This window comes from Bombus impatiens, unplaced genomic scaffold (genome assembly GCF_000188095.3).
Source record: "Bombus impatiens unplaced genomic scaffold, BIMP_2.2 scf_0418, whole genome shotgun sequence".
Lineage (NCBI taxonomy): Eukaryota > Metazoa > Arthropoda > Insecta > Hymenoptera > Apidae > Bombus > Bombus impatiens.
The window spans coordinates 3,543,965-3,561,002 of NT_176837.1; the positions used below are offsets into that span (position 1 = coordinate 3,543,965).

General features: G+C 32.8%; 1 protein-coding gene across 8 annotated transcripts in view; it reads right to left on the reverse strand.

Moving 5' to 3' along the window:
• Window positions 1-17,038, reverse strand: part of LOC100741745 (potassium voltage-gated channel subfamily KQT member 1) — a 137,881-nt gene that overhangs the window by 17,693 nt on the left and 103,150 nt on the right. For 5 of the 8 annotated variants that reach the window (XM_033321265.1, XM_033321263.1, XM_033321261.1 and 2 more), the window contains 6 exons: window positions 13,688-13,814; window positions 11,695-11,870; window positions 11,289-11,429; window positions 8,036-8,146; window positions 7,227-7,433; window positions 3,340-3,360 (listed from right to left, as the gene is read on the reverse strand). In XM_033321265.1, the coding sequence (XP_033177156.1) occupies window positions 3,340-3,360; window positions 7,227-7,433; window positions 8,036-8,146; window positions 11,289-11,429; window positions 11,695-11,870; window positions 13,688-13,814 (783 nt within the window). The remainder of the gene's footprint in view (window positions 1-3,339; window positions 3,361-7,226; window positions 7,434-8,035; window positions 8,147-11,288; window positions 11,430-11,694; window positions 11,871-13,687; window positions 13,815-17,038) is intronic. The other 3 variants (XM_024368308.2, XM_033321264.1, XM_033321262.1) reach the window with 1 other exon arrangement.

Here is a 17,038-nt window from a genome sequence, read left to right on the forward strand (position 1 = left end):
TACGTTTCCACAAGGGGAGAAAAAGTTGGAAAACGAATTGTTTACCGTACCGGGAAGAAAAAACAAGACCCACGGACGATGAAACTGTTCCTCTCCTTTTCAGACTTATCGAATTTTTTCCGTACAGGAACGAAAGTAGGTCAGCATCGGTTTTCAAATCTGCTCTTGGAGCAGGCAATATAACTACGCATTAACGTCATTTTTCCTTAGGCTCTACGCGTTAAGTACTTATGGAGGGTTTTGGAAGAATATCACGGGATAAAGATTCATAAAACTTCCGTAATCGACATAACTTGTCTACTCGCGAAATCTTTACGAAGAAAGTTTTAGCATTCAAGATGAATCGATCGTGAGTTTACGTAGCTCTTGACGATAATTTGATTTTCGAATAGTTTCGATAATTTGACCTCCTACTAGCCAAAAAGTTTAGTATCTTTTGGATGAATCGATTCGGATGGTTCTTAGTTTGATCGAACAATTTCAATCACTTTATACTTATTGATATTGTTAATCCCGATAAACGATATTTATTATGGAAGAACATAACAAAAATTTCTCACAAACTTATTCTAATCTAATTTAAAAGTAATCGAAACGTTGCACTCGATAGTTCAGTTCGCATAAACCGATGTGTTGTAACATTTAAATCAAATCAACGAATCGAACATACGTGAAAATAAAGTGATAGAAAGACGAAAGAAAAGTGAGCAAGTGAGAGAAGTCCGAAGAAACCAGGAAAAGGAAATTCATTGGGAAAAGACGTCAGATAAAAAAGGTGAGAAAGTACCGTCATGTCTCAGTGCGTTTTAGTATTCAATCCTATTTGCCAGCGTGAAAGCTGTAAATGTTTAGCATGGACAATGAAACGTTCTATCAAGATTCAGGAAACAATCGCACGAGACAGAAAGGAAAACGACAACGGAAATATTCGAGCGACGACCGTGACAGCCGACGAGCGTAAATTCTCGTTCCCCGCGAACGCGTTCGTTTCTTTGCTTTGCAAGCTGACGCGAAAATAAAATGGCGAGACGTACACTGTGCACCGAATCGGTGAAACGACTCTGCTTCAAATGCCTCGAAACGATATTACGATTGTGCATCGCTTTACAAATACCACTACACGTTCAAGTTTCTTTTTTATATTTCCAACTACATATAAATTTCGATCAATAAATTAAAAATTAATGAGAAAAGAAATAGGGAAGTTCCTACTTACGTATATTTTCTATAGAATATAAACTTCTTTTAAAGGGAAGGATACGTAAATGAAATCTTTTTCTTGTATTTTTTATCTGTTCTGCATAGGAAATAATGATAACGTAATAAAAATAGTTGTTAATAGATATTAGTTTATAATATTAGTAACAATGTTATGTAATGTAATTAGATATTAATGGTAGTGAGTAATAATAATATAATAAGAGGCCAAAAGTCACCTAGAAATGTGTTTAGGTATCCACTGCTCGCATGGCTCTTATATTCTGTAATTATAGGTTTTAATAAAGATATTAGCAAGTATACATATTTAGTAACGCAAGCAATTCAGTTGCAGTGCGCCTGTAATATTTTATACATAGGTACTAATAATGTAATTAACTATTTACTATCCATCGCTATTAAATTATATTGTAACATGAATAAAATCAGAATATTTTAATTTTGTAATAGGTATTTTAATATCATGTAGAGTTATAGAACTGAGTTATTGGAATATGAAAAATTTTCCTTTTTAAGATAATTATGTTTAAAGCAGAGTTGTTATCACCAGTGTTGTGTCGGTTCATATTGTGCGTACAGGATGTCAATAATATCAAGAATACTTGTTAAGATTAACATGTAGTGTAGCATTACCTGAAACTTACGAATTTTTCATCTGTAACTGTTAAACTCAAACTTTTTTTTATATTTCAATCCGTGTAATGATTATGCTATATCTAAAGGTGGTGATATTATATCGATTTCTAACATCGAAATATATTTTCCTTTTCAACATTTGAAATTCATTAAAACAATAACATTGCTACGTACGCAGGTTTCTCTTAAGGACATAGATTACAATGTTCTAGAATTGTTTACGTTTGTCAAAGCCCAACGTAACATACATCTAAAAGAACTATAAAATACTCAGGAAACTGAGAAAAGGAAGTGAAAATTGATCGAAACCAATGAAACGAAATAAATAATTCATATACAAGCTTATAAGTAGCTATCAAGCGATACTGCAACTTTAACTTCGTCGAACATGATTAAGTACTCTCCACTTAAGCATCGAAGCGATACAAATTGCCAATAGATTACTCACATGAAGCGCTTAAATACGAATGACAAAAATAATATAATTGTACGCGTTTAAAGAAATTTCTCTACCCACTTTTATTTCTAACAAATCACAATCAAAAAATGTCAAGACACGATATACAAACGATCAGACAACTTTTATGAAATATCCTCGACTTTCTCAACACCCTGTACGTGAAAGCGTCGCACATATATTTTGCACAAAGACACCGCATACACTCAATTAGAATTCATGCACAATAATGTGTGACGCGGTAGAAATACATTGCATAGCGCAGATCATTATTATTTTTCACGATCCAAGTGGTAAAACGAAGCTTAATATAAGTGCAATATAGAATAAAAACACAACAATATAGATACATACATAGAAAAAAGAGCAATAAGTATTATACGTCGAATAAACGAGCCTTTCCGCGAATTATCGCGAATATCTCGCCCCTCCCCGCGTTATACAGGGTGTATTATACTACGCATAGAATTGCCAATGATCGCGTCTTGCTTTCGTAAATACTGTTTTTAAACAAAATCACCAGCGTATCTATTCTATGAATATGTATTTTACAACAGTCACGTGTTTTAATCACTTGCAATCATTTTACAGCAACATATTTCATTAATAATGCAAATTGCTTCGAAGCTTAAATTGCTAAAAAGCGTATAGAGTAAATTTTGTCGATTTATTATATACTCGACGATCGAGTTATTTAACATAACAAAATCATATCTGGACAAATATGTCGCGAAAATTGAGAAAAAAAGTAGTCGATATCGATCTCAAATTCCGTGTTTGTTTGCTTGTGTGTATGTGTTTGTGTGTGTGTGTGTGTGGTGTCATTGGAAGCTGAAAGTGATTATCGACTAAAATATATCACTTAAATTTTAATATTTGAAACATTCAACAGACTCGCGTGTGACCAGTGATTCCGAAAACGCGATAGGTTCCCGTTACGTGACAAGGAAAAGTGAATAATAAATTGGTAAATAAATAAACATGCAAAAGAGTAAAAATTGAAATAAATCTAAATAGCCTTTACATACCATCTTCTTTACACAAATCAACTGAAATATATTAGGTACATTTTATATATATCGTATCAGAGAAAGGAGAGATGTTTTTTTGTATGTAGATGATATAAATTTTAATGGAATTAATAAAAACGCGACAGGTGAGCGTATGAGAGAAGAAAGGACGGAACAGAAAGAGCGAACATAATGGGATATATTGTAATACGCGCGAATTTTTGGCAGCAGATGCGATAGATATTGATGTTTCCGGCGTAGAATTTCTTTCTTTTTTCCATGACATTCCTGTGTGCCGAATTTATTTGAAAATTTCGTATATTTCAAACTGTAGAGCTTTGCTTGAAATATTCACAAAATTAATTTATAATTCATAAACCTTTGTTTGGCACGATTCATTTATTTATTCATATAGAGTTTCTTTATGTTTATTAATATATTACATTTGAAAATGATGTTCTCCCCTTGTATACTTGTTATTCTCTGTAGAATTAATTTATCATTTTTTATATTTCTATTGTCTATGGACATTGTGTTCGATGGCAGCTGAGCAAGAAGGAACAAAAAGGAAAAATAATAATTTGCATCAGCCACAAAATATTAACAAATACAATTTTCCAAGCGAAATAATTAAATTACTGCCAAGGATATTACGTTTAAAGAAGTTACATTAAAAACAGCATGGTTAGGAACAAATTTTTTAAATATAATATATTTCTTGAACTGATACGTACCCGAATATGATACAAACTTAAATTAAGTCGTATCGGTTATTTGATACCAAAAAAAATTAAATTAAAAATTTTTTTCATTTTTAAGCAGTACCTAGATGCGAGAAGCGATTTGCATAACACTTGATTAATCAGAGTTTTGAAAGCAAGGTTTATGAAAAAATGTTAAATATTATCGAGAAATGAAAAGCCTTTATTCAGTTGATGACTCAAGTTCTCTTGAGCTTCCTTTTGATAAAATGTTGCATGATTCATTACAAAGAAAAAAATACATAAACAAATACAATTAAGCATTCACTTAAAATTAAATTGCACATGATCGATACCAAAAATAATAATCGCCCTTCTAATGTAATCGAACGAGAGATGTTTGTTTATGATATAATAGATAAAAATGTACATTAATCGTATTCTATTCAAAAATACAATAAAATTTTTATTAACTTTCCTTGTAATGCAAATTTTTACACTTGTATCTACTTAAATATAAAAATAATTTTTTTGGCTCTTAAGAAACAACTTTCAAATTTTGAAAAAAAAGGAAACGCTAATCTTTCTCAGACAAATGAACATCAAACTATTTTCGATTATATTTAAATACCTGCGAATAAAATTCTTCCAATTTAATTGAGATTCTTTAACACATTCATATAACGTTTATCAGTGAATAAAATGAATTTCTGTTATTAATCCACGAAACTAAATATGTACATTAATCAATGAACCATTCAAAAAGTTCTTTGCAGGTAAAAGGGATCTTTTTCGCAATTTCTCTTTTGTTATAGGCAAAAGACCATCCCTAATTCGATTACACGGCAAATTACAGCGCGTTTCGGAAATTCGTGAACAAACGAAACGGAAGTTAACGCTTCGTTAAGAGGCAAACGATCCCTACGAAAGAAATCGATGTAATTCGTTTTCTCAACGATGAAATAATGAACGCAACAGAGGAGGGTTCGGATAAACAATAGAGAAGCGAGATTTTTCTCGTGCCACGACAAGAAAACTGAGAAAATATAATAATACAGAAGCTTTCAAGCGTAATTTGAAACTGCATCAACACACGAATAATCACGAGCAACACTCAGTTATTATTATATTTCGAATATATTGAACGGCACATTAAAAACACAGAGCAGAATTCGCATTCTCTGCTTGCATACATCCACTGCCAAATTATTTGCATGACCCTGTGGGATAATCGAAGTCCTGCGATCGATACTAAATTCACGGGACTTCGTGTATCTCCGTATTAATTAACGTTTCTTTTCGTTCTCTTTCTTTTTTTTTCTCTTCTATTTTTTATCTCTTCAGTTTTAATGGAAGTCGCAAATTTTCTCAATTTTAACGGTAATTAACGAATCAACATGCCAATAAGTACCTTCAATCCAAACAATTCATTATCGATACCAAACTCGAACGAGAACTCTGATATAAGCAGGTTGTTTTTGAAATGACGTCGGAAAATCACAGATATACATTTGAAAAATTAAGACTGCGGAAAATCGTTACCTCACTTTACGCGCTTCGTTATTTACTTTTACTTATTAATTTTGAGATTGGAATTTTGGTACGTGTTAGTAAGATTCATCTTCACTGTTGCGTTACGCATAAATGAAATTATGCACGATAGAATTTTCCAAAATAGTTTATAGTGCATCGTTTATTAAGTTTTGAGGAATTTTGGAAGGATAATATTTGGAAAGATTTTTATGCCAAAAAACTAAATCTTGTCTTGTATTTCATAAAATAACAGCATAAAGTGTCGTATAGATTATTATAAAAACATATTAGGAATTATAGGAAATTTGTTTTATACAAAAAATTATACAAATACTTTATACATAAATTACAAACTATATTTGGATTGTTTTGACGATAATACGTCTGTAAATTTTCTAATGTCATTTTAAAAACGTTTTATGTTGTATACCAACTCGAAAAATCTCGGTAATATTTAATTAATACAATCCCATATAAAATAGAATAAGAAAACAGTTTGAAATAGTTGAACGTACGTACATAAACAAATTACCAAGTAATATTGTTTCTTTAAGGAAAATATCATAGACTGATGACGTTACCTTGTAACGAAAATAAAAGCGAATAATCTCTTTCGTAACTGAATTCTCTGAAATTTGGTATAGTTTACCGAGATCAAACGAGGCAACGCCGTCTCACATACGGCAGGAAAATCAAACGAAATTTCAATTGTGAGAAAGGAACATTCAGAACATAAAGAAAGGAAACTAGCTCGATGTTTTTCCTATTGTTGCAACAGATAAGCGCATATGTTACTGTAAAATTATGAATTTCTGTAACTTTTCTCATTCTCAAAATAGTCAGACATCGTTGTTTCATATTTAATTTTCAATTACTGTAATCTTTACTCGAATCAGTGATGTAAAAAGTCAAATTAAATTACTTTCAAATTTTTATATCATTTTTATTTGATAATTATTCGTTTTAAAAATATCTTCGTTTGATTTACATGTGTGAGATTTGTGTGAACATAATTTTCGAAAAAATGCACATTGAAATAGCTAGAACGATCTTTCATCTATAAACATATATCAGAAATAAATATGTACCAAATATACGACTATACTTGAAACAATGATATGTTATTCTGTACAATAATCTACAAACTTCCCAAAATATATACAGAATTTAAATGCCACACAAAGTTCAGATTCATATCGAAAATATGGAATTTAATTCTTAATTTCTCGACAAAGATTTCCTTCTACGCAAGCATTTCTCTACACAGACTTTTACATAAAATTCATCAATAAACAAATTTAATACGAAACTTCCACTAAACTGTCAAACTTTCACTACTGACTCTCGCTTACAACTTCTAACGCTGATAACATTCAACGACTTTCAAACATCGACACATAACTACACATCTACCATTTTACAGTAACATCCACCGTAATCTGTTCAACGAAAATAAACATCAACCAAGTCTCCAATCGTGATATTCTGAATCCGGTCCGTCATTGAAAACAAGAATGACTGAAATGATCCCGGCCTAAAGAACGGCAAAGAACGAATATCGCAATCGTCAACGTCCAATTAGACGATTCGTAAGCAACTAGAAACAGCAACAATCAACGGCTACAGTAGCTACTGCCACTGAACTCGGGCCAAAAAATCGCGAAATCTTACCTTTCCCAAAGGTGTGGACGGTTGTCCGGCTGGTGTTGGATCTTTGATGTAGATGTTCCACGTGGCCACGCTGTTAATGGCTTTGTCGGCAGCGTAGCACCTCCACAGACACTGTATTAACATCGCAGCGGCTGGTATCTGTCTGTTGAAGTGTTTTTGTCGTTGTTTTTGCTGGACTTTTAGTGCAAAACCAGAGCCCAATATTCCCTGAAACGCGTATTTACCAGATCGTTTAATTCCACGAAACAAGAAACAGAGGCAGTTGATGAAATTATATAAGTTTAAGCATCGATCGAGTGCTTTGGCAGTAAAATTTAAAAACTTTCAAAAAGTGGAGTTAGCCACTTTTGCCTGTGAACAGCTCGTTTGTGTTTTATCTCTTAACACGTTGACTGCGTGGCCCTCCATTGTGAGTGAAATTAGTCTTGAAACTATTTATATAAGTAACTTAATAATCTTAAACTTGTCAATCTGTTTTCGATGGCATTTGAAGATCATTAGCTACTGACGCCAACGTAGCGTCATCCGCTTTCGGAAGCACGTAGATCACGACGCCACAGTTGCGTCATCAGCAGTCCACGTGTTAATGCGAATGTCAACAATCCAACTATCGGTACAATTGCTTTAACAGTTTGTTTTACTATCATTGGATATCATACGTATAATGCTTGTTTTCGAAAATAAGAAATTGTTCCTTTCAGAATATTCTTTTTAACGTTAGAAATATCGACGATTAAAATATAAAATTTACGCAAGAAATCAAAATGGAAAATATGTGGAAGAATGTATAACGCTAGAATTATACTTACGGCTGGAAGTGCGAAAAAGGATATGGCGAATACGCTGAAACACGAAGCGACTATTTTTCCCATCCACGTTTGTGGGACAGTATCACCGTAACCGATCGTGGTCACGGTAATCTGAAAAAGAAATAAAATTATTTCTCGTTAGAAGAGTTCAAGCATTCTGAAAATGAAGAAAGAGAATCTGTACTTTCATTTAAAAAAAGTTACTTAAATAATTTTCATCGTAACTTCTAACATCATAAAAACGTGGTAACGATTGCTTCTGTCTTTATGATAGCCATTTTATCAACATCACACTTCCTCGCAAACAAATAAAAGAAATATATTTTCTCTTAACATTATATATTGTATAAAACTGTATAAAACAGTTGACTAAGGAAGAAGAAATAATGTCAAGAAAATTAACAAACCGCTGTACAGCTTGCACGACTGAAGCAACAATTTCGCTAAATTTCAAAAGAGAACCAACAACTGGCATTCGAAGAAAATAACGTCAAAAGTAAAATTCGAAAATAAATGTATAATAAAGAAAAAAAAAAAAAAAAGAGGAAACGCACAAGAGATGAAACCGCAGGAAATACATGTATACACCTGTAAAACCAATATACTCATTACGAATTTGAAATTCGCAGCAGGATAACCTCAAAGCACTGCCGATCAAATTGGAAGGAACATAGAAATTGTAATTTCCGATTTCACCGTAAATTTGATATTATGCGTTATTGCGCCACTGCCATTAGCCAACAGGTAATTTATTAAAGGCTGTTCCGGTTGAGCGCGGCGTGGTAATTAACACCAAATTGAAAAACAACCTAATTAAAATTTCAATTCCGCGCCGCGTCCCTTTCAGTCGCGGCGAAACGATTCCAGGAGAATTTCCCGTCTCCTGGAAAATCGGACAGCGGTTGAACAGCGGCAATCCGCGAGGCGACGTTAATCAAGCCTACATTTAAATTCTCGGCCTCGGTTTCATCGATCCTTGCTGCCCGTTCGACAACGGCTATAAATACAGACATATTTTCCGAATGATTAGCGGCAGTCGCTTAACAAACAGTTGTCCGTACGATCGAGTCAGTTCAATTGGTTTCGACGAAAATCTGGAGAAATCCGTGATTCCAATTAATTATTGGCGTTAATAGAAATCGAACGAGTGGAGCAAGAGCTGGAAGATTATTAAGTGGAGCTATGTGAATGAGCATGAATATATACATACACATATGTAGTTTGATACTCTGATAGACGTTACGAAATTCAGACAATTCGTTGTCAATTTTGCAGTGACTTTTCACAGACGTTTTTCATACTTTTTCTAGATATCTGGTTTCGTTACTTCGAATCTGCTTGATATTATACAACCTACATAGTTATTCGCAATGATCGTTATAAAAATCTCTGAGTTACAGAGTTTATCGAATAGCGTCGAGTTTATAAAAGCGATCGCAAACGATGATTTGCAGTGGTTTAAATTTTTCTTTAAGATTTATTTCAAGCCTTTTCCAATTTGATTTAATTTTAATTCGAGTTTTATCGTTTGTTTAGAAAATTTCTAATTTTGAGAAAAATATAGAAAGGTTGTCGTTAACATCTGCATCTCCTGTTCCTTGATGTTATCAGAACAAGTTTGATAATTGATTAAAAGTAAACATATAATTTTAAAGTAGAAGCATTCGTTTCATAAATTCCCAAAAGTACAACTGCTTTTAACTGTTTAATAATTAATAAGGGAATATGATAACAAGCTTTACACAGATCCTACTGCATCTGTTCCGCTGTTTATGAAATTTTCCAATCGTCTACATGTAGTCGCTTTGTTGCTGTACATGTGTATACCTGAAAAAAGGACAATACACGAAGTTTCATCGTAGGTAGAATTGTATTTTGTTACAAGTACTCGTCTGGAAAGCTATAAACCAACAACGAATTTGTATTTATTAATCGTTCCCAATAAAAGTAATAAGTTTTATCCCATGGTTTTCTTTGTTAAAATCACTCCGATGTTGTAAAGAAATGAAATCGATAGAAATGCGTACTCGTGGATTAAAACGAAAGCTTCCGAATATTTGTATAGCCATTTGCAAAAATATTCCCGCCGAAACCAATTCGAAATTTCGAAATCAAAGATCTGACTGAAAGACACAAGTATTTCTAGATTTTAATCCAAATATTCCAAGACCGTTCGTGAAATAAAATTTCTCAAAATTCAGCTTTTATTTCTAAATTTCATTATCTTACAACATTTGCGACTTACTTAAACTAAACGAAACTATATATACATATATCTTAATCTCTAATTATATACATCTTATCTCTATCATGCAAGATTTAGGCTTTCAACATACTCGTTATCAAATTAAAACGTCTAACGTTATCAAATTCATGATAATTGGCAATTGGTTCGAGATAAAATTCGTTTTATTTAATACAACGTTTCTGACATTTATACGTCTGTACATATATGTATGTGTCTCCTCATTTAACCGTATTATCCGGCCAATGGAACTCGATGTTACCTATCGATTACCCTCGATTACATTAACTTGCCAGATACTTCAAATAATTGTCGTCCAATTATTTTATCAACTAATATAACGGCGAAATTTATATTCAAACTCTTTCTGTGAATGCTTTATAGACATTCCCCAATAAAATGTAAATTTAAATACGTAATTGCGTCGGAAATGGTTATTCCTGCGAATTTGAAGTAATTTCGGATCGCTATTGAACTATTATTATATAAAAGAAAGTAGGAATTATTAAACAAAAGAAAGTAGACGAGCAAGGAAGATGATAAAAAATGAAAAAGTACAAGAACATTTCTCGCGCGATGCGATCTTCGATTCTTTTTTCCAACAAAGTTCTTTTTCATCTCGCATTCGTTCTCGAATCTTCTATTGTTTTCTCATCCGCATAAAATTGCACGTATCCTATACCATACATACACATGTCGTTCATCCTTATACATATTTGTACGTTGTGTCATCTCCTCGTGTATACTTACATGTATATATATATATATATATATATGTAAATGTGACCTCAAAAAGACGATAAAAATTGGTAGACAACATTCATACATTTTGTACAATAGCGTAAGAAATATAAAACTTAAGGAAATATTTTTCAGACAGACTGTACATAGGAGACGTCAAAATACATGTGTATGATATCGCTTAGAATGACAAAATAGTTTGTACCAGTGGTAATAAAGCTATGAAATTGTACAATAAGCAAGCATTTAAAAATAAAAATCACATACCACGCCCCACCATAACGCATCGGCGTAGCTGGAAAAATCTGTTTTGCCATCGGGTCCAACAACATCCTTTTCGGCAAGATACACGAAGTAGCTGCTGAAAATAAGACCTAGGAACCCGATGTACAATGTCGTGATCAGCTCCTGAAAAGTATGAAATCGTAAAAGATACGATGAAGCATCGCGTTATTTTACACTGGCCAGTGGAATCGCTTCTCGATGAAATTATTTATCGAAATTATTGACCTAAATAACTGTAAACATACGTATGTATTGATTGCGTAATAAGCCCGATGAGAACATTCGATATAGGTACAAGTATCAAATAGAACGCGAGAAAACGTAAAATATTCTATATAATCAATAATTGATACTTATTGAATCTAAATTTAGACATTGATTAACGTACCTGACGATGAATAAAAACGACGGAGCCGAGAAGTCGCCACGTGCCACCTTGTCGATCGACATGAAGCATCCGCAATATTTGTAAAAATCGGATTCCTCTTATAGCGGAAGTGGCGAACACCTGACCATTGCTTCCCACCGACAACACCACCATAGACGCGACCACCACGATTAAATCTGAAGAGAGAAAACAGAAAGAAACAAAAAGAGACAATTAACGATCGATATCATAGGACAGACAATTCATATGGAGTGACAGTAAATGTTCATACTAGCGTAACGATAGTGTATCAATTTTTATATTGATATTTGGTATACTCGCTGTATTATTACACACACGGTCGAGACAGACTCATTTCTTTAATGTATAAAATAAAACAAGACATTTTGAAATAACAAAATTCGGAAGAATAGAAATAACAAAAAGAAAGTCAGGCGATCTATATAAAAAATTTCAATTTTTAAATATATATACTACAACTTTAATTTATTTTTAACGGAATTTTGCCACGGTATGAACTTTTCAAAATATGCAGCATCTCATCCGCGCTAACCCTGAATCGGATAAATGATATCTCAAAATGATTCAGTTTCACAAAATACCGATTCTATCGTGTTGTGTCTGAAACAGTGCCAGGTATAACCCATGATACGTGCACATCCATGGCCGATGACATTTCCTTGCCATTCCGCGTCGCTACGCTGGTTATTCACTCCATGGAAATCGAGCGTGTGTAATCGGCCTTACCGATAAACACGCGATGCCTGATCCGATTAATATCCGGCACCGTGTTACAATTTACCACGCTCGTAAAGTTCGTTTGATCGCGAATCAAGTCGCGCGTCACGAAGCCGTCGCTGTTCATTCTCGAACGATCTCGATTATACTTTCGCGCGATTCAATTACGTGAACAGCACGAGAAGCATCGCCCGTAGCGAGTTTACGTCGGATAGCTCATGAATCACAATGGAATCGCGTACACGATATTAGAATAGATGTGAAACATTTCGGTATTATCGGTTGGAATTTTATCAATATAAGATATTTTAGCGATAAATATCCTTAATAAGATTATTTAATATCAAGGTCGTACAGATATAATTATAGAAAATTCAGAAAGGATAACGATATATTGAATTAAAGAAGGAAAAGTAATGTATACGGCTTAACTCGATAATTGGCACTTAATGAAGGCTACGAATTTATCTTACTTTTATGCTTGTAACATAGACTCGAAAGAATTAAACCGATCCTTTTAATACGAAGACTATAATTCGCTAAACTCTGGAAAGTTTGCGTCCCGATTTTAATAGGAACGTTTCTGACAGTTTCTTAGTAGTAGATTTGTCATACTCGAATATTAACGAAAATCTGAACAGAAAACAAACCATTCGATAAATTTTAAAAATCATTTTCCAAGTAACAAATTTGTCATGTATGAATATTAAATAATATTAAATAATAATATTAAATATTAATATAATAATATTAATATTAAATAATATTAAATAATATTCAACAAAAATGATATTTGTTATCCTACTGCAGAAAAGTAGTTTTGAAAAAACTCTCAATGAATGACGAGCCATTCGATACGTCTCAATCAGAATATAATATCTTAATCGGTAAATCATAATCTCAGCTTTTGACGCTTAATACAAATCATTGTGTCTCATGAACCCATAGACTTCTCTGTTTGTTGGTCAACTCGGAGAATCGACTTAGAGATTCAACTTATAGAACTATAGAATGTAGGATATCCTGATGATATGATGTTCGATCGAACTTGATAAGAGGATATCTCGTATGGATAACGAGTGAATGACAAGTGCGGTAATGAAATCAGCAGGGACACGAGTCCGACAAACAGTTTTGTCACCGGGGGAAGTTTCAATTTCGGCCACGACAATCGATCAACGCGAATATTGGATCAGCCCTTGGGCTGCGAACTAATTAGACCGGGACTTGACGTGCATTAGCGAAACGCACTCACCTATGATACAAATCGGTTTCCGTATGAAACGGAGCCTGCCGCAGCAACCCATGTACTTCGATCTGCATCCCGCACTCCACAACCTCACTAGGTATTCCACGCCAAAGAACACCACCAAACATATTTCCTGTAAACACGAAAGAGAGTACATAATGCAAGGCTTTTTAATTAACTTGCCAAACTTCTCAATCGAAAATGGCAGAAAATGGTTGAGATCGAATGTGCAAGTTTTAGAATAAAATAGATCAATGGATACTGAGAAAAAATACGATGTTTTTAATGTTGAAATATAAAACGCACCAGGCGCATGTGGAAGATTTAAAAAATGAAGTACTTTTGGATCATATCGCAGGTACTAAGATATTTCGTATCCGAATTAATAGGCGGACGAAAGTTAGGAAAAATAGCTCGGATACCAGAATTTTCGTATAATACAACAAGTATTTAATTCAGGTTTACGTACGATGCTTAAGGTGAAAGTTGATGTTTGCTTTTATATAATCATGTACATCTAATAGAAAATGTTTGAGATTGGATATGCAAGTTTTAAAATGAAATAAATCGATGAATATCAAAAAGGAAGTATGAGCTTTTAATGTTACAATATAGGACTTATAAGGCATGTCAGTTTCTGGATATTACATATAAAATGTAATAACGTAAATGTGGTTAAATGCAGTTAAAACTAAAAAGAAAAAAAATAAAAAAGAAACAATTTAAACATCGTTCAAACAGTTTTTCCGAACAGTAGAGCATGAAAAATATTAGATAATCACATGTTCAACTTGTATCCACATGCCGTACATTCTGACCATTCAACTTCCATTCACCATTTTTTCCATTCCACGTAATTCAAACGCCGCTTTATTCTCCACGTTACCATGAAAACTTCTTTTTTAACAGAGATTTGAACAGCCCACTAGATTCGAATGTATAACTTTGTCAAAGAATATTCTAACTGTACATTCCATATGTTTCAATCAGATTGATTGGAATTGTTTACTTGTTGTTGCCGCGTGTTTTTCAGTTCGATGTTCTTCTTCGTTATATATGTCTAATTGTATTATTATACACAATTTTTTATAGGAATTTTTAGTACAAAATCTTTAAAATGATGAAAATCAAGCGTTATACGATTTTAATTTTTGAAACTTAATTTGAAACTTATTTAACAATTTTATCTTGTATCTGATTTACATACACACGAACACGTTTCATCACACATGTTTTATCTCTGACATTTCAAACACTTTGTATTGCGTTCTGTGTGATGAAATATGTCACGTATAATAAAACATGCTTTGTAATATGAAAGTACAGGTGTTGCAAAATTTATTGATTTACGCGTTCCTTCAATAATAACGTTTAAAAGTTTCAAGAGGACGTTTCATGAAAGCGATAAATAAATTCCACACACATAATGATCTGTTGATGATAAGTTTTATTTACCATAAATTTCAGTTTAGCAAGTTTCATATTTATTTTATCGTTCGTATATTGCATGCAGCTTCCAGAATTAAAATTGCATATCAAGAGGATCAATTAAAAAAAATGAAATTAAAATCTCTATTGAATTCTACAACAGAACATGCTACATTTACTCGTATTACAACAAATATTGGCAGTGCAACATTCGCGTTTTCGTTGAAACAGTGTTTGGATAAAGCTCGTCGAAGAACTTAATTTAATTTAATTAGTTTCTTCATCGCGGAGGAAATAAAATTAGAAGAATAATAATTTATTATTATTAGAAAAACAAGGAGGAAAAGGAAACAAAAAAAAAAACATCTTCGAATTAAGAAGAAAAATTTACAGAATAATACTACACAAATATTTGAATAAACACCAGCATCGAACAAATTTCATTGAACGATCAATGACGAACGCATGGAAAATGCGAATAAACAAGTCAATAGGTTAAATGAGCGAGAAAAATGCGATGTAAATTGCCTCGAATAATCGATAATTGTAATAACAGGGAGAAAGGCATTTCCTTGATGACTTTCTAGGCAGCGGAATCATTAGTCTCCTGTTCTTAAAATAAATGTACAACGAGCGCGATGCTATACATATAGAGATGCTGTATCGATTGTACGACCTTTATTGCAATGACACGACGCCCTGTAAAAATGGGGACATCGATGACAGAATCGCGATGGTCTGCTGTCCCGTGAAACTTTCACATTTTTCTTCTTTTTTTTTTTAGCCCTATTTTGCACGAATACTTCGTTGATATTCTGGATGGTGTTAAAATTCAATAACAGATAATAATGGTAAGAGTATTTAACTTACCTACATGTTAAGAATTAGATTCGAGATTTGGATTAAATTTGGATTGGTTTGGATTTGGATGGTTCATGATGTTAATATTTCACAGGTAGAATTAGCGTTGAATGACGGAAGGTAATTAAAAGGGTGAATGAACTTTTTGTCGATTGGTATATATATAATTAAATATTATTGTTGTATTGTTATATATTTATTATCATAATTATATTATTTTTGTAATTATATATACCTATATATAATTTAATTATACCTATATAGTAATTTATATATACCTAATATGGAGAAGCCGAGCGTATATAATATTTTCAGATATATATAAAATGAAATAGTCATTGATAATTTTATTCATCATTTTATAACTATATTATATCTTGACAAAAGGAACAGAAGATACTATCCTTTGATTAATTACCGATGTTAGTTATAAAAAGGAACTGGTTATTAAGAAATGTACGAGATGGAACTGTCCACCTACGTTTACTTTTAGGCCAAGATCTGTCTAAGAGAACCGGAAGTCAGGTTGTATCATTAGGGTGAAAATGGTAACGTGTCAAGGCTCGTAATACGCACGTAAAAAGCTTTTTATGGTGTATACTCGTGGTACATAAGTAAGATTTATGGCTCGTCTGACAATGGACAGGGACAGACGAACACGGAAAATTCCTTTCCGAAAAAACAATTACGATACCTTCCGAATGCCTCAAAATCTATCATTGTCTTTACTTTTCGGTGCTTTTTGAGACAACGTGACGCATCAGTATCGGAAGAGAGTGGGTGTACTTCGAAAACTTGCTGGAATTTCAATTACAGTAGAAGGCTTTGTGTCGAAATAGTATTCGCATAATTCGATCGTGTTTAATTTAGGGCGAATAAATGGAATGAAAGGTATTTCAATAGTAGGAAACGCGAAAATTAATTTATATTTAATGCGTCGGTACTACTAAATACTTACCGATAATATTGCCACGGTAGCGCATCGCGTTATAATTAAAGGGTCATAAAAACAAGAATAAAATAGTGAAACATTAGATTTCATATCCAAAAAAAAAAAAAAAAAAAAAA